This window comes from Pantherophis guttatus, chromosome 1 (genome assembly GCF_059756535.1).
Source record: "Pantherophis guttatus breed Tessera chromosome 1, ASM5975653v1, whole genome shotgun sequence".
Lineage (NCBI taxonomy): Eukaryota > Metazoa > Chordata > Lepidosauria > Squamata > Colubridae > Pantherophis > Pantherophis guttatus.
Genome location: NC_142063.1, coordinates 2,527,660 through 2,545,818, shown reverse-complemented (window position 1 = coordinate 2,545,818; position 18,159 = coordinate 2,527,660). Strand labels below are relative to the sequence as shown.

Sequence of the window (18,159 nt, the reverse complement as noted above, 5' to 3'; positions counted from 1 at the left end):
GTGAGTTTCGTCTCATTTTACGACTTTTCTCGCCACATTTGTTAAGCGAATCACTCCGGTTGTTCAATTAGCAACACCGTTGTTCAGTGAATCTGGCTTCCCCATCGACTTTGATCGTCACAAGGTCGCAAAAGGGGATCCCGGGACACACACACCCCCCGGGACACTGCGGACGTCATAAAAGTGAGTCAGTTGCCAAGGGTCTGAATTTCGATCACGTAACCGCGGGGATGCTGCGACGGACTTTAAGTGTGGAAAAACGGTCATAAGTCGCTTTTTTCAGGGCCGCTGTAACTTTGAACAGTCACTAAATGAACTGTTGTAAGTCAAGGACTACCTATAAAGGTGGGCTAAAAATCTATTATTATTATCAACTTTATTCATTAAACATGAAACTCAATCAGCTGAACATTCAAAAATGCATCACAAATACCATTAACTGGTGCTAAGGGTTGATACGGGTTGCTGCCAGCGTCCTAGGTATCAACCATTATCTATTATTATTATTATTATTATTATTATTATTATTATTATTATTATTATTATTATTATTATTATTATTATTATGTATATTGTTTTATATATATTATAATACATATAATATATGTAATATATATTATAATATATAATAATAATAATTACGATATCTGTAACACCATCAAACATCCAGATCTGCCTATTCATGTTCAATGAATAAGAGAATAATAATAATTAATAAATAATAATAAATATGTGGACTGCATTCGTTAAATTAATTAATAATTATTTATGACTAAAAAGAATGATAAACACACACGCTATTCTCCATCTGTGCCCTTGCACTAATTTTCTCTGCGATCCCATTTGTGGGGAGGGGAGAGAGAGAGAGAGAGAGAGAGACGGAGACCCATCCTCCACTCCTCTCCCCCCCTCAAAAAAAATGCCAGACCCTTGATCTTCGTTTCCTCTCTCTCACAGACATAGACGAGTGCCAGGAGCTGCCAGGCCTTTGCCAGGGTGGCAATTGCGTTAATACCTTTGGGAGCTTCCAGTGTGAGTGCCCCCCGGGCTATTACCTGAATGAGGACACCCGTATTTGCGAAGGTGGGTCTGTAGGGGGTGCGGGTGGGTGAGCTGTGGGGAAGGGGAGGGTCGACCCTTTGCCCACACAAGGTGAAACACGGCAGAGGAAACATAAGGGGAGGGGAGGGTCTGTTTCTTTGTGGCTTCACATTTTTGGAGCCTCAATTAGGAAGTTCAAGGTAACGTGTGGGTCTAGAAGGCAGATTCCTTCTTGAGTGTCCACTGGGGATAATCAAAAAAGTCAAGATGGCATTCACTTAAGAGTAGGGTCTCCCAACCGTGATCCCTTTAAGACGGGTGGACTTCGACTCCCAGAATTCCCCAGGCAGCTATGCTGTGTTGAAGTCCACCCGTCTTAAAGCGGCTTAGTGTCTTTGGGAGACCTCAGCTTCTAAAAGGATTGGCAGGGTATGTTAGCCCTGCGAGATAGGCCAGCCAGAATTACTAACTCTATCTTTATTATAAGGTTATATTAACAGAATCTTTCTCTCCCTCCTCCCCTTTTACTCTCTGGAAAACTAGGGAGGGTTTCTTATGAGTCGCTTCCTACACCCTCCTTTCCATCTGCACCCTCTTATAGTTTTTATGTCTCTATCTTTATTGTAAGGTTATATTAACAGAATCTATCTCTTCCTCCGCCCCCCTTTACTATCTGGAAAACTAGGGAGGGTCTCTTTTGACTCACTTCCTACACCCTCCTTTCCATCTGCACTTCTTATAGTTTTTATGTCTCTATCTTTATTGTAAGGTTATATTAACAGAATCTATCTCTTCTTCCGCCCCCTTTTACTCTCTGGAAAACTAGGGAGGGTGTCTTTTGAGTCGCTTCCTACACCCTCCTTTCCATCTGCACCTTCTTATAGTTTTTATGTCTCTATCTTTATGGTAAGGTTATATTAACAGAATCTTTCTCTTCCTCCGCCCCCCTTTACTATCTGGAAAACTAGGGAGGGTGTCTTTTGAGTCGCTTCCTACACCCTCCTTTCCATCTGCACCCTCTTATAGTTTTTATGTTTGGGGGGGGGTCTCTCTCCTGTCTCCTAAGGTCATTTCCCTCCAGCAGGGACCCCCTTCTGCAGATTTCACACCCTCGTCCTGGGACTGCTGACCAACTGACCTGTTTTTTGTCCCTGTTCTCACAACTTTTGATATTTCCTTTCCAGACATCGATGAATGCTCTGCTCACATCGGCATCTGCGGGCCGGGGACCTGTTACAACACACTCGGCAACTACACCTGCGTGTGCCCCCCAGAGTACATGCAAGTCAACGGAGGGAACAACTGTATGGGTACGGACGGCCCTGCAGGGTGGGCTCAAAGGGAGGAGAGGGGCAAATGGGGTGAGGGAGCAATCAGCCTCAGTCTCCTACGATGGCTGGATGGCCTTCTAGGTAACTCAGCTGAAAAGCTAGGATGAGGGACCCATAGACTAACCTAGCTATCAAAAGATAGACTGCCCTTATCTCTGGAGGTCAAACAGAGAGAAGAGGAGAATTCTGTGGTTTGGGCTTTTTTTATTTTTCAAAACTGACTTTTTAAATAAGGTCTCAAAGGGATCAGAATCCATCTTCCAGCCTCCAGTGGTGGTCAGCCCAAGCAACTTCAGGAAAACCCCAAATTGGACATGAAGGCAATCACGTCTCAGATGCTGATTTTCATGTCCCCATCCCATAATTCAAATCAGTTTAGATAGAGAAAAAGAGAGGGGGGTGGATGGATGAATAGGTAGGTAGGTAGGTAGGTAGAAAGAGAGAGAGAGAGAGAGATAAATGAGAGAGAGAGGAAAAGGTAGAAGGATGGATGAATGGATAGAGAGAGAAAGAGGGATAGATAATGACAGATAGGTAGGTAGGTAGGTAGGTAAGTAGATGATAGATAGATAGATAGATAGATAGATAGATAGATAGATAGATAGATAGATAGATAGATAAATAGATAGATGATAGACGGAAAGACAGACAGACAGATAAGTAGAAAATAAGGAGATCGGAAGATGAGAGAGAGAGAGATGATACTGTAGATAGATAGATAGATAGATAGATAGATAGATAGATAGATAGATAGATAGATAGATAGATAGATAGATGATAGACAGACAGACAGACAGACACAGACAGATAGATAAGTAGAAAATAGGTAGATAGGTAGATAGATGATAGGAAGATAGATAAATAGATGATAGACGGAAAGACAGACAGACAGATAAGTAGAAAATAGGGAGATAGGAAGATGAGAGAGAGAGAGATGATACTGTAGATAGATAGATAGATAGATAGATAGATAGATAGATAGATAGATAGATAGATAGATAGATGATAGACAGACAGACAGACAGACAGACAGACACAGACAGATAAGTAGAAAATAGGTAGATAGGTAGATAGATGATAGGAAGATAGATAGGAAGATGAGAGAGAGAGATGATACTGTAGATAGATAATTAGATAGATAGATAGATAGATAGATAGATAGATAGATAGATAGATAGATAGATAGACAGACAGACAGACAGACAGACACAGACAGATAGATAAGTAGAAAATAGGTAAATAGGTAGATAGATGATAGGAAGATAGATAGGAAGATGAGAGAGAGGGAGATGAGAAATAGGCATCGATCGAGACATATGGAGAACATAGCGATAGAGACATAGAGAGACAGAGATAAGCAGGTCTTAGTGGAGGCACTTCTTAAAATGTCTCAGCTCCTCCCAAACAGATCGGACTCTACCAAACGGAGACAGGTGGGGCAGGGGCCTTTGGGGCTGGGGGCTGGGCCTCTTGGCCCGCTGACGTTCCCCGGCTGCCTTCCTTTCAGACATGCGGAAGAGCCTTTGCTACCGGAACTACAACGACACCTGTGAGAACGAGCTCTCCTTCAACATGACCAAGAAGATGTGCTGCTGTTCCTACAACATCGGCAAAGCCTGGAACAGGCCCTGCGAGCCCTGCCCCACGCCGGCCAGCTGTGAGTGGCCCCTCTGCCGCGTCGCCTCTCTGGTCGTTAAACCAGGCATCGTGGTCGTTAAGTGAATCCACAGTCATTAAGCAAGCACGGCGTTCGTTAAGCGAACCCACTGTTCACGAGGAACAGCCCCAGCAGGAAATGCCTTTTTTTTTTTTTGGCAAAAACATTGTAAACCACAGTCAAATGACTGTGGGACTCTGCAAATGGCCGCAAATTTTGGGCAAATGCCCAAAATGTGATCACATGACCAGGGGGATGGCTGTCAGACCTTTGGAACTGGGTTTTGGTCATCATAATTTCAACGGTCACCGGCTGTAAGTCGAGGATTATCTGTAGTTTTTGAACCAGAGTAGCTTGGATATGGCCTGTACTAAACCTGAGTTGTGGGGTCCTGGGTGGTCTCTGAGCTTGTTGATTTTCTTGCAGACATTTCATTACCCAACTAGGTACCATTATCAGTGCTAGAAAGGAGTGGGGTTTGCTTTGTTTCTATTCTAGTGGCTTGCCCTGTCATTATTGGTGAGAGTAGTCTTGCGTCAGAGGGGGGGGGGGTTCTAAAATATTTTACTCCCAGTTCTGTGGGTGTGGCTTATTTTGTGGGCGTGGCTTGGGGGTAATGTGACTAGGTGGGGGTGGCCAACTTTTTTCTTTTCTTTTCTTTTTTTTTTTACTTTTAAAAGCATTATTTCTACAACCTTGAGAGGTTGCAGAAAAAAATGCTTTTAGAAGCCTCTGACGATCAGGCAAGTCAGCTGGGATTGCCAGAGGCTTTTAAAGGGATTTTTTTTTTTCCTACAACCTCTTCGGCTGAAGAGGTTGCAGAAAAAATGTTTTCAGAAGCCTCTGAAGATCCCAGCTGAGCCGTGGGATCTTCAGAGGCTTTTTTTTTTTTAGTTTTAAAAGCATTTTTTCAGCTGAAGAGGTTGTAGGATGTTAAACCTGGTGTTAATCCCTACCAATCTGCGTGTTGATTGCTGGCAAGGAGGCGCTTTGGCCTTTTTGTTTCCTTCTGGGCCATCTCTTTTGATAGGTATGTAGATGTTGTTTATCTCTACGTGCCTGTTGATGGCCAATTTGATGGTGGCTGATGCCTGACAGCAAGAAAACAACCTAGCATAGGTTGGGAAGTCGGGGGGAGGGGAGGGGGGAGGGGGGAAGGGGGGGAACGGGGGGGGAAAATTTTGTCTTTTTTGTAAAACTTTTCAATTAAAAAAAAAAAAAACAACCTAGCACAGAGAGCACCAAGAGCCCCACAGTTCAATTCCGAGCTACGGATATTCTCTTTTATCTACACCTGAGTTGCTCAATGTCTATGAAGATTCTCAGTCATCCAGGTCGTGGTTGTCCCAAGGGTGCTTTTTCAAGAGGCAACTGGACTATCTGTTTTTTCTTTGGAAGACGTTTCGCTTCTCATCCAAGAAGCTTCTTCAGCTCTGACTGAATGGTGGGAACGGAAGGATTTATACTCCTTGCAGACAGCTGGTCATTTGCATCCTTTTAGAGAGTCGTTGAGGCCACTTGTAGGTTTTATTTGTGTCCTCGGGGTCACCTTAGTGGTGTAAATGGGTGTGGAACCTTCTTGGAACTGCTGAAAAGAGTGTGTTGTAGACTGGAGATAGATGATGTCATATCCCTCCCCCTCTGTTGAGAGAAGGCTGTTCAGTTTTTGACATAGATGTCCTCTTTGACCCCTCTTTCAAGCCAGTGGTTCTCTCTGTCCAAAATGTGGACTTTGTTGTCTTCAAAAGACTGCCCTTTGTCTTGTAAATTCAGCAGACAGACTGCTGAATCTAGTCCTGATGGGTTTGTTCTCCTAGGTTGTGCCATGCGTTTGTGAAGTGGCTGTTTTGTTTCCCCAGTGTACAGATCTGCATATGGCTCACTGCATTGTGCTGCATATACCACGTCGCTCAGTTTCTGTCTGAGTGTTTTGTCCTTGGGGTGGACAAGCTTCTGCCTTAGTGTATTCTTGAATTTAAAGTGTGCGCATATGTTGTGTTGACTGAAGATCCTCCTGAGCTTTTCAGATATCATTCTTGCCTAAGCTCTTGCAAGGAAATGCCTCTGGAGAAACACAAGTTTTTCTTTTCTAGCTGAATACCAGATCCTGTGCGGCAACCAGGCGCCCGGCTTCATCATCGACATTCACACAGGGAAACCAATTGGTGAGCGTCCCTCGAACTTTGTGTGACCCACAGCTAATACCTTTGCCTCAAGGGGGATGTTTGTGTCAGTGCGTCAATCCAACCTAAATATTAAAACAATTATAAACTAAGAAGAGTTTATAAGAAAAACAAAACCTAGTGTGTACTTTTAATTTTTGATTTTCTTTTTAAGATGAATGATTGTTCTCTTTAAAAAAACACTATTAAAAAAAAAGTGAAAACAATCCTAAAAGCAATAGAAATAAGAACACAAGTCATAAAGTATTAAGATATTTAAAGTTAAATATAGTAGCTGGAACAGTGAAGGATTGTGCAGTGAGCCAGAACACACAGTAATGTTTTTGGGGAAAGGGTGGCTCCTGCGTGAGGCAACCTACGCTGTGATTGGTTGCTGTGGGTGTAAAGGGGGAGTTTCCCTGTTTTCCCGCCTTTTTCTTCTGTGTGCCCTGTGTGCTCTGGGATATACCTCATGATGTTCCCGTTTGCCTGACTAACTAGTTTGCTCTATATATTGATATAAAATATATGTATTTATATCAAACTATAAGTTTGTTTCAGCATCTCTGACTTCATCTGGACAATTAATTCCCTGACAAGAAAGCAATAAAACAAAAAATAAATCAGCGGGAACGTTTGAATTCCGCACAATTCTTTACAAAGTTCAGTTGATCCCATGGTTCCCACAGCTAAATCGGGGGTGGGGCGTCTTGTGTTACACACATCCTGCCCCTTTGAAAAGAAGGCGGGGCTTCTGTCCAACTGGCCCCACCCTCTTCCACCCCCTCTCTCTTTCCATGCAGATATTGACGAGTGCAGTGAGATTCCAGCCATTTGCACCAATGGCGTCTGCATCAATCAGATCGGCAGTTTCCGCTGCGAATGCCCCATCGGCTTCAGTTACAACAACATCTTGCTGATCTGTGAAGGTCAGAGTCGGGGCTGCCATTTAAGGAGGTGGGGGAGTGACCTCCAAAGGGAAATGTGATAAGTAGGATAAAAGTGGTGAACGGATTGGGCGAGTGGTGATACAGGAAGAAGAAACGAGCGGGGAGATACAGCTGCACCTGCCATGAATATCATTTAATTTCTTTGTAAATACAGGTAGTCCTCGCTTAGCGACAGCCATTGGGACCGACATCTCCATTGTTAAGTGGTATAGTTGAAAAGAACAATGTCTTGTGATTGCTCCAACTGAACAACAGCAGTTGCATCACTTCTGGTTGTGGTCGTTCAATGATTTCTGTGAGGGTGATTTGTGACTTCCCGCTGGCTTCCCCAATGACTTTGTTTGGGGAAAGCCGGCAGGGAAGCTCATTGCTGGTGATCACGTGGTGGAGGGACATTGTGATGGCTGCAACTATAGATAGTCCTTGACTTACAGCCACAGTTGAGCCCAGAATTTCTGTTGCTAAGTGAGACAGTTGTTCAGTGAGTTGTGCCTGATTTTACAACCTTTCTTGCGACCGTTGTTAAGTTAGTAACATGTTTGTTAAGTGAATCTGGCTTCCCCGTTGACTTTGCTTGTCCAAAGGTCACAAAAGGTGACTCCAGGACCCAGCAACCGTCATAAATATGAGTCAGTTGCCCAAGCGTCTGAATTTTGATCACGTGACCCTGAGGATGTTGCAGCAGTCGTAAGTGTGAAGAACATCCATAAGTCACTTTTTTCAGTGCTGTTGTAACTTCAAACGGTCACTAAATGAACTGTTGTAACTCAAGGACTACCTATATTGTATGTCTCCTGATTTAGTGCTGTCATAACTTCAAACGGTCATAAAATGAATGGTTTCTAAACAAGGACTACCTATGGATTTAATAGATTCAGTTTTCAGGACAGGGGTGTCCATGGGGGGAGGGGGGGCTAAAACAGTCAAAGGGAAAGTATGGCTGCTCAATCAAAGCCCCCTCCCTCTTCTCCCACCCCTCCCCCCCGTTCCTCCTCTAACATGGACAATAGGCAAAAAATAAGATGCGATGTCTTGTCGCTGGTGTGGCGTGGAGAAACCACAATGGCAAAGATGCGGTTTTCAATATAGAGGTAGCCCTCAGTTTACAACCACAATGGAACCCGAAATTTATGTTGCTAAGTGGGAGAAATTTGTCAGGTGCATTTTGCCCCATTTCATAATTTTTCCTGCCACATTTGTTAAATGAATGTAGCTTCGCCGTTGACTTTGCTTGGCAGACGGTCGCAAAAGGGGATCACGTGACAGACACACACCCCAGGACACTGCGACCATCATAAATGTGAATCAGTTGTCAAGCATCCAAATTTTGATCACGTGACCATGGGGATGTTGCAATGGTCGTGTGAAAACCGGCCATAAGTTGTTGTGGCCCGTCAGCGGCCTGTGCAGCTAGTGGCTGATTCCGACAGCGAGGAGGCTGGTGTGGTGCTGCGCCAGCAGCCTGTGCAGCTGGCACTCGAGTCGGACAATGAGGAGGCTGGAGAAGATGTGGTGCCAGAGGCGGGGATTCAGCCAGGGCCTTCAGAACCTCCAGAAGCTCCCATAAGTGAAGAGGACGAAGAGGAGGAGCCTCTTCTCGATACACGGATGTGCAGAGCTGCCAAAAGGCAGGAGTGGCTCCTCAGGAGGAGTAAGGCTTGGGGCTAATTGGCCACTCCCTTAGCCTATTTAAGGATGAACGCTGACTGAAGCAATTTGCAGGGAACAACTTCGTGCACATACCTTCATGTCTTGTCTTGCTTATCTTATCAGCTTCCTGCAAATTGCTTCTGGGCATTCTGCCAACCACAGTAAGCTTTCAGTTATTATTCTTTGAATTCTTGGTGGCTGTTAATGCAGTTAATTAACAGCCGGTGTTGTAAAAGACTGATTTATTTAGTAAATCAAGATTTGAACGGACTTTGAGTGTGCTGCGTTCTTTGGGGTCCGTAGCTGGGGCAGAACATAAGTTCCTTTTTCCAGTGCCGTTGTAACTTCAAATGGTCCCTAAGTGAGCTGTCATATGTCGAGGACTACCTGTATATCAGAGCGACCGAGAGAAGACGTGGGGAGACAGGTGTTCAGACCAAAATCGGGGAGGCATTTGTCCTTCTCTCTCTTGCTGAAATTTTTCTTTCTCTTTTTCCGTCTCCTGGCAGACATAGATGAATGCAGCGGAGGGGAAAATCTCTGCCAACGAAATGCCGATTGTTTAAATATCCCCGGCAGTTACCGGTGTGAATGCTCTTCAGGATACAAGTTGTCACCAAGTGGAGCGTGTGTCGGTAAGACCGGTTTGAACCCTGATCTTAAGATGATGAAGGAGGAGTAAACAATTTTGATCATTTCAATACAAGTAATCCTCGATTTACAACCACAATGAGGACTAGAATTTTCATTGTGGTTGTTGAGTGAGTCGCACCCAATTTTTATGACCTTTATTAAGGGAATCAGTGCTGCCGTGAATTGAATCACACGGTCATTGAATGAATCCAGCTTCCCCCAATGACTCTGCTTGTCGGAAGCAGGTTGCTAAGGGCCCAAATTTTGATCACGTGACCATTGAAATGCTGCGACTGTTGTAAACACGAGGACTGGACAGAAGTTGCTTTTTGGGGGGCTGTTATAACTTCAGACAGTTACTAAGCAACTGGTTGTAAATTGACAACTGTAGTTCTTCTGTATTTTTCAACCTTGGCCACTTGCAGATGTATGAACTTCACATCCTCAAGCATGGCTGGCTGGGGAATTCTGGGAGTCGAAGTCCACACATTCTCAAGTAACCAAGGTTGGGAAAAATTGCTTCATTTGAACAGCAGGAAGGAGAAAACGTGGGTCGCACTTTCTAAGGGTCGTAGTGTTGTGGCCCGTCAGCGGCCTGTGCAGAATTGTAGCCGATTCCGACAACGAGGAGACTGGTGTGGTGCTGCGCCAGCAGCCTATGCAGCTGGCGCTCGAGTCAGACAGTGAGGAGGCTGGAGAAGATGTAGTGCCAGAGGCGGGGATACAGCCAGGGCCTTCAGAACCTCCAGAAGCTCCTTTAAGTGAAGAGGACGAAGAGGAGGAGCCTTTTCTCAATGCACGGGCGCGCAGAGCTGCCAAATGGCAGGAGTGGCTCCTCAGGAGGAGGTCTCCTCAAGAGTAGGGCTTGGAGCTAATTTGCCACTCCCTTAGCCTATTTAAGGAGGAACGTTGACTGAAGCAATTTGCAGGGAACAACTTTAGTTCACTCTCCTTCGTGTCTGCAAAACTGCCTCTGGGCTTTCTGCCAACTCTAGTAAGACTGTGATTACTTTATCTTAGAATTCTGGTAGGCTGTTAAGACAGTTCATTAACAGCCTTTGAATGATAAAGACTAAGTTGTTTTGAATAAATAAGCTTTGTATAGAGTTTGTGTGTGCTGGGTTCTTTGGGGTCCGTAGCTGGGGCAGAACACGTAGCATCATCACACTATGCTTTGGTCCAAGCCTAACCAGTCTCAGATTTGGGCTCATCCTTCTTCCCGGCTTTTCTCTCTTCAAGCTAATTTCCTGTCTTTCGTTGTGTTTCAGGCCGCAACGAGTGCCAAGAGATCCCCAACGTTTGCAGCCATGGGGATTGTGTCGACACAGAAGGGAGTTACCTTTGCATCTGCTACAATGGGTTCAAAGCCACGGGGGACCTGACCATGTGCATGGGTCGGTATCGCAGGGGTTCGACATCCTTACAGCACGCCAGCCCTGCGGAGGCGTCTCCCTTCTTCCTAAAACTTCCAGTTATAGGCCTGGTTTGCTAGTTCGCCAGTTGTTCACAAACCGGGAAGTTCCCACCCTGTAGTAGTGCATCCTGTGTGACCTTGAGCCCATCACCATCTCACCCTACTTGGAGGGGTTGTCATTGGAGGAGTTTACCTGTAGGGAATTTTGTCCCAAAGGTGCTTTTTTAAGAGGCAACTGGACTTTCTGGTTTTTCTTTGAAGACATTTCGCTTCTCATCCGAGAAGCTTCTTCAGCTCTGACTGAATGGTGGGGAATGGAAGGGTTTATATATCTTGAAGACAGCTGGTCATCTGCATTCCTTTTAGAGAGTCGTTGAGGCCACTTGGAGGGATACGACATCATCTATCTTTCTACAGCCTACAACACAATCCTTTCAGCAGTTCCAAGAAGTAGTTTGCACTACTCAGGTGACCCTGAGGACATAAGATAAACCTCTAAGTGGCCTCAGGGACTCTCAGAAAGTGTGCAAATGACCAGCTGACACGACTCGCTAAAAGAATGCAAATGACCAGCTGTCTGCAAGGAATATAAATACAAGTATCCCTTGGGGAGCCTATGTGGCGACAGGAAAACTTAAAACATAGAACCCCAGGGCTGGAAAGGGCTTCAGAGGTCTTCTAGTCCAACCCGCTGCTCAAGGCAGGAGTCCTTATACCATCCCCATCCAATAGTTGTCCAGTCTATTTTCGAAAACCTCCAGCGATGGAGCATCCATAACATTATATGGTGGGTTTTTAAAATGGGGTGGTGTTGGCCTACTTCACAGGGCTGTTGTTGTAAAAGTTACACTGGAGCCATCTCCATGAAGTATTACACAGTTGTTATCCTGGTAAAAACAACAACAACAACAACAACAACAATAATAATGTCATCCTCGTTCGCCCGGCAGACATCGACGAATGCGACCGCCAACCCTGCGGGAACGGCACCTGTAAGAACACAGTGGGGTCCTACAACTGCCTTTGCTTCCCGGGCTTCGAACTGACCCACAACAATGATTGCATGGGTAAGGGGGTGCGGTTGGGACAAGAGGAGGGGACGGTTGAGCCTCCGGGAACGGTGATACTGACCCCCCACATCTCATCCCACTCTCCCCACAGATATCGACGAGTGCTCCTCCCTGGCTGGGCAAGTCTGCCGCAACGGACAGTGTATCAACAACATGGGGTCCTTCCGGTGCCTGTGCCAGGAGGGCTACGACCACACACCGGACGGCAAGAATTGCATTGGTGGGTATCTCCCGGGGTCTTTAAGAGGTGTTGAAAGAACCAATGTGTCGTCCCCCTCTCTTCTCTTGTTTTATATAAACACAGCCCTCTGCCCTGGATTCGTATTTCTTCTTTCTAGAAGGGTAGAGTTGGAAGGGAACCCCCCCAAGGGTCATCTAGTCCAACCCCCTGCGGTCTGCAGGCAAGCCAATTCAACAGGTACAACTGTTGAAAAAAAAACCTCCAAAGAGGCTCACCTACTCCACCTCTGTCTTCATGGCCCTTCTCAATCTGGTCCGGTTTGCCTACTACATCTTTTTCAAGAGGCCACACCCAGATCTAATCCAGTGACAGGTAGTCCTCGATTTACGACTATTCGTTGAGCGGCGACAACGCTGAAAAAAGGGGACTTACAACCAGTCGTACTTGAAAAAGCTCACAGGGTCCTGGGGAATCACATGATTGCAAGTGATAATCTTCCCAGCCAACTTCTGACAAGCAACAGAGAAGCCGACAGGGAAACTGGCAAACCACAATGATATGATGTCTCACTTAACGACCACACCAATTCACGATGAATTTTCTGGGTTCGATTGTGGTTATAAGTCGAGGACTATCTGCACTGTACTGAAGACAAGCCCAATCAAGTATTAATATTTCTTCCCATCGTTTGGAAAAATAACCATCTAGCATTGAACTAATCACGTTGGCCTTCTTTGCAACAACTTCACAACTGAAGGCTTGCTTGGTTGACACACACACAAACATACAGAGTTCCAAATTTTCCTGTCAGCTGGATTGCTGGGCTGGAAAGAATTCCTGTTGTTGGGATCCGTTCTACGATAGGTAGTCCTCGACTCACAACCTTCATTAGTGACCATTCGAAGTTAACAACGGCACTGAACGCCACACTTACGACCCTTTTAGCATCCCCTCCGTGGTCACATGATCAAAATAAGGATGCTTGGCTCGCATTTATGACGGTGGCAGCCTCTCGGGGGTCATATGATCCCCTTTTACGACCTTCCGACGAGCAAAGTCCATGGGGTAGCCAGATTCACTTAACAACTGTGTTACTAACTTAACAAATGCAGTGATTCACTTAACAGCTGAGGCAAGGAAGGTCGTAAAACAGGGAAAAACTCACAGCACCACTGCTCAACTACGGCAATTTTGGGCACAGTTGGAGTCGTAAGTCGAGGACTACCTGTGTAAGGCTGGACGGCTTGATTTCCAAAGACTTAGCCAGTGTCTCCTACACCCGTGCAGTGTCGGAAACCCTCCCTGATCTCTAGGGCAGGGACAGCAGCTCCCAGCCGTGGGGAAGGTGATGTGGGGGTTTTCTTCCATGCAGACATCAACGAGTGTGTCAGCCTACTGGGAAGCTGCTCCCCAGGAACGTGCCACAATTTGGAAGGCTCCTTCCGTTGCATTTGCCCTCCCGGATACGAAGTGCAGAACGACAACTGTATCGGTAAGAAGCACAATGCACCCCAGACAAACGCACACTTTTGATGGCTGGGTCCTGCTTGGTGTGGGGGGGGGATGTCTGTGGCCCCCTCTGGCTTTGATCCCTCGGTAGCACATAAGGGAATAGGGTCCTCCCCTGGGGGAAGGGTCAAAAAAGTCAAGATGGCGGCCAAACCCACACTATCTAAGCCCTTTTTTATGTGCATTGATCCTTGGAGGAGAGGATTTTCCTGTCCCTCCCAGCACTAAAACTGCCTATTGACCAAATTTGGGGTACTGGAGGTGGGTGGGGGCAGCCTTTAATCCATCTCGGTGGGTTGCAGATATCAACGAATGTGAGGAAGACCCCAACATCTGTCTGTTCGGTACCTGCACCAACACCCCTGGCACTTTTCAGTGCATCTGCCCACCTGGTTTTGTCCTGTCTGACAATGGTCGGCGCTGCTTTGGTGAGTGTGCCAACCACATATAGTTATAATATGTAATCCAGGCTGGGGATGGGTGTGTTTTGTCTCCACGTCTGTGCACGCATTGGACGACTGCTCTCTACATGGGGCTCCCCCTGGGGTGCACCCGGAGGCTCCAGCTGGTCCAGAACGCGGCCGCGCGGGGGATTATGGGGGCGAAAAGGCGCTCCCATGTGACACCTCTCCTGCGCGAGCTGCACTGGCTCCCGGTGGTCTTCCAGGTGCGCTTCAAGGTGTTGGTGACCACCTTTAAAGCGCTCCATGGCTTAGGGCCGGGGTACCTACGAGACTGCCTTCTGCCACCAATAGCCTCCCACCGGCCAGTACGCTCGCACAGAGTGGGCCTCCTCAGGGTGCCGTCCGCCAGACAATGTCGGCTGGTGACCCCCAGGGGGAGAGCCTTCTCTGTGGTGGCGCCCACCCTCTGGAACAACCTCCCCCCAGAGATACGTACAATAACAGACCTCCGGATTTTTCATCGGGCCCTGAAAACCTATTTATTTCAACTAGCTGGGCTGGCTTGAGTTAAAATTTTAAATTGATTTTAAATTGGGTTGTTTTAATTTATGGCCAAAATATTTAATTATTTTAAACTGTTTTTAAATTTTGTATGTTCTGTTTTTTACTTTGGCTGTTTACCGCCCTGAGTTCTATTTGGAGAAGGGCAGTATAGAAATGGAAACAAATAAATAAATAAATAAATAAATCTCCCATCACCTCAGTCCAAAGCTTCCCCCTTTAGGGAGCAAGGATCTCAGACGATCAGCCGTCCTGCCCGCTGGAAAATTATCTCAGGAGTATTGCTTTATAGAGCACGTGGCAGCGTTCCTTCGGTGCACTGGGAGCAGTGGGAGGGGGGGCAGGGGAGTAGCAGATGGTTTCACACGCACAACCCAATCCTGCGCATGTGCAAATGGAGCATTGCACACTCGCCTGCCACTTCCGTGGCCCCGTTCCCAACAGACCGTGCGTGGCCCGGTGCTGATCCATACACAGGGGGTTTTGAAACCAGAATCAGGACAGAGCTGGGAGGGACCTTGGAGGCCTTCTAGTCCAACCCCACCTTCCTACCCAAGCAGGAGACCCTTTCCCATTTCGTACAAATGGCTGGATATCCTGCCACGTTTAAACAGAGAGTTCCATAGCCCTGGCGTATGGCACAGAGCACCAGGAGTAAAATTATACAGAAGCCGCACATAATACTATGGTACACGCATGATAGGAAAATGTAGAGGAAAATGTGCTCTCAAAACATTTTTATTTCAGCAGGCTGGCCTGGCCTAACTCTCCCTTTTAAATTTTTAAATCGTTTAATTTGTTTATAGATTGGGTGTTTTAAATTTGTTTTGGCCAAAAAATTTAATAATTTTAATGGATTTTTAATGTTTGTATTATCTGTATTTTATCTTGGCTGTTCACCACCCTGAGTCCTTCGGGAGTAGGGCGGTATAGAAATTTGATAAATAAATACATAAAATAGAGTTGCGGGTTTTTTGCAAGGTTTGAGGAATTCAGGAGATTATATTTATTATTTATTTATTTAATTTATTTTATGCAATTTCTATGCCGCCCTATCTCCGAGGACTTAGGGCGGCTCACAACAGTAAAATGCATAATTCCTATTTAAATGATATAGAGTCAAAACCCAGTTTAAAACAGTTTAAAATTCATTAAACCCCGCCCCCCCATCAGTCCAGGCTACGGAACAACCAGGTCTTCAACTCGCGGCGGAACGAGCGAAAGTCAGGGGCCATCCAGAGTTATATGCAAGTTATAGGTTACGTGTTAACATACCTTGATTCATAAGAATAGAATAAGCACCCTCTATATTAATATCGAAGCCATTTATCCAACTAAGCAGACAGTATTCGTTACTTGAACAAAATCTGCTTTTCCTACTGTGTAGGATCTCAAATGGCAGCTGGTCACAGTGTCCGGCGAAGAGCACCGCATCACATTCAGGGGAGGATAACAGAAACAACAGAGTTGGAAGGGACCTTGGAGGTCTTCTAGTCCAACCCCAAGTGGCCAAATGTTCTACCCCGTGGGTCCCCAACTTGTGGGACACAGCCCACTATCGGGCCACGGTGTATTCACAAACGGGCCACGTGAGGGCCTAGTCACACGAGCATCTTGGGCGCTCGGAGCCCCACTCGTGCGAGTAATGAGTGCTTGTGCGTGCATACACACACGCGCATTTGCCTACCACTCCCACAAAATCATCCCCGGAAAATTTGGAGAACTCTGTTCTACCCCATTTAAACAGGGAGTCAAGTGTGTCCTGTGTGTTGTCGATAGACTTCTTCTCACAGTGGAGTCTCCGCTGGTGACGCCTGTTAAGGATATTGTTGTGTTACCAACCAGCAGAGTAAGTGCACAGAGAAACGGTACTGAGAGCAATGAATACAATACATACAAACTGGTTTAACAAAGCTTTATCTTTGTAGTGAAAAACAATTGCATAGTCTTTTAGTCAATCCAAGTCTTTAGCCATTCAAATCAATCCGGAGTTACAGAAATCATTCTTACCACACAAACAGCACTAGGTAATAAACAGCAATTCAACGCTGGTAACAAATCACGATGGTAGCAGATCCATCCACTTCTTCACACACGACAGTAACAGTTCCAACCGACAAGTCAAGCAATAAGTCAAGCAACAATGACTATAGCTTGGCTCTCCTCTTATATACAGTTTACACTAGTAATTATCCACTTAAGATAAGTGAAGTCAGCAGTGCAATGACTCAACAGTACAATTAAGATAATTGCAGTCAGCAGTCAGTCAGCAGTCAGTTACAATGACTCATCAGTACAATTACTCGGCATTACAAAAGAGCCTTGGTAGTACAGTGGTCTAAGGCACCCTGTTATTAAGCTGGTTATTAAGACCAGCTGCCTGCAATTACTGCAGGTTCGAATCTCGCCAAGGCTCAAGGTTGACTCAGCCTTCCATCCTTTCTAAGGTAGGTAAATTGAGGACCCATACTGTGGGGGCAATAAGCTGACTTTGTATAAATATACAAAAGGATGAAGGCTATTGCTGAGCACATTGTAAGCCGCCCTGAGTCTCCAGAGAAGGGCGGCATATAAATCAAATTTTTTAAAAAATTACATCTTAAAGTTACAGAATACATTTAAAGTGATAGAACACATATATTGCCTGGACAACTTGTTAGGCTTACACCATATCCTAACAATGCCATTGCTATGGGAGGGCCAGAGGTGAAGGAGGCAGGGACCCTCTCTCCCCTCCTACCCTAGGCAGATGCCTGCAGGTCTTCCCTGTTTCCTGACCTCATGTATTCCCCCTCCCCAATCTTTGCAGACACCCGCCAGAGTTTCTGCTTTACCCGCTTCGACAACGGCAAGTGCTCGGTGCCCAAAGCTTTCAACACCACCAAGGCTCGATGCTGTTGCAGCAAGATGCCAGGCGAAGGCTGGGGAGACCCCTGCGAGCTGTGCCCCCAGGAAGGCAATGGTAGGAGACGGACAGCAGGGAGGGCAGAGGGAGGAAGGGAAGGAGGCCTGGGAGTCCATCATCATCATCCCCCCTTCCCCAGTCTCTTTGACGGTTTCTCCCTGATGATCCTAGGGAGACCCCTGCCTCTCCTCCCCTCCATCAGCAGGGAAGAGGCTGTCCCTTGCACCCAAGGGAGTTAGGGGTCTTCCCCCCAAATGGGAGCAATACAACCATTTCTTCAACTTTGGACATGGGTCTGGAGGAGGGGAGTGTGATGACCTGGGGCACGGCAGGAGGCAACACAGGCAGCTGGCAGTTCAAACCGTTCCTTTATTGCTCCAAATTTCCCCAAACACTCCCACGTTTCTGGCACGCCCCAGAGCAAAGTGATGACACACACCTCCAGCAGCCTCTGGCTGCAAGTAGTCCAGCCCAATGTTGTGAGCACAACAGCTGCAAACCAAGAAATCAAGCAGAGTAAGTCAATGAGTCCAGGAAACAAAGGAACGAGGCAATTAATCCAGGAAGCCAGGAAGAAAGCAGGAAATCCAGGAAAATTCAAATGTCGGCAACAACATTCAACACTCCATGAATTCAGGGTTTGTTCCAGACAAATGCCCCTCCCCACAGCATCTCCTTAAGGTCTCAGTCC

General features: G+C 46.2%; 1 protein-coding gene across 1 annotated transcript in view; it reads left to right on the top strand.

Annotated features, from left to right (window-relative positions):
- FBN3 (fibrillin 3) overlaps positions 1 to 18,159 on the top strand; it is a 210,627-nt gene that overhangs the window by 145,166 nt on the left and 47,302 nt on the right. The window contains exons 39-50 of the mRNA XM_087893746.1: positions 958 to 1,083; positions 2,226 to 2,351; positions 3,880 to 4,029; positions 6,123 to 6,194; positions 6,995 to 7,120; positions 9,301 to 9,426; positions 10,693 to 10,818; positions 11,789 to 11,905; positions 12,000 to 12,128; positions 13,462 to 13,581; positions 13,901 to 14,026; positions 17,373 to 17,525. Coding sequence (XP_087749872.1) covers positions 958 to 1,083; positions 2,226 to 2,351; positions 3,880 to 4,029; positions 6,123 to 6,194; positions 6,995 to 7,120; positions 9,301 to 9,426; positions 10,693 to 10,818; positions 11,789 to 11,905; positions 12,000 to 12,128; positions 13,462 to 13,581; positions 13,901 to 14,026; positions 17,373 to 17,525 — 1,497 coding nt within the window. The remainder of the gene's footprint in view (positions 1 to 957; positions 1,084 to 2,225; positions 2,352 to 3,879; positions 4,030 to 6,122; positions 6,195 to 6,994; positions 7,121 to 9,300; positions 9,427 to 10,692; positions 10,819 to 11,788; positions 11,906 to 11,999; positions 12,129 to 13,461; positions 13,582 to 13,900; positions 14,027 to 17,372; positions 17,526 to 18,159) is intronic.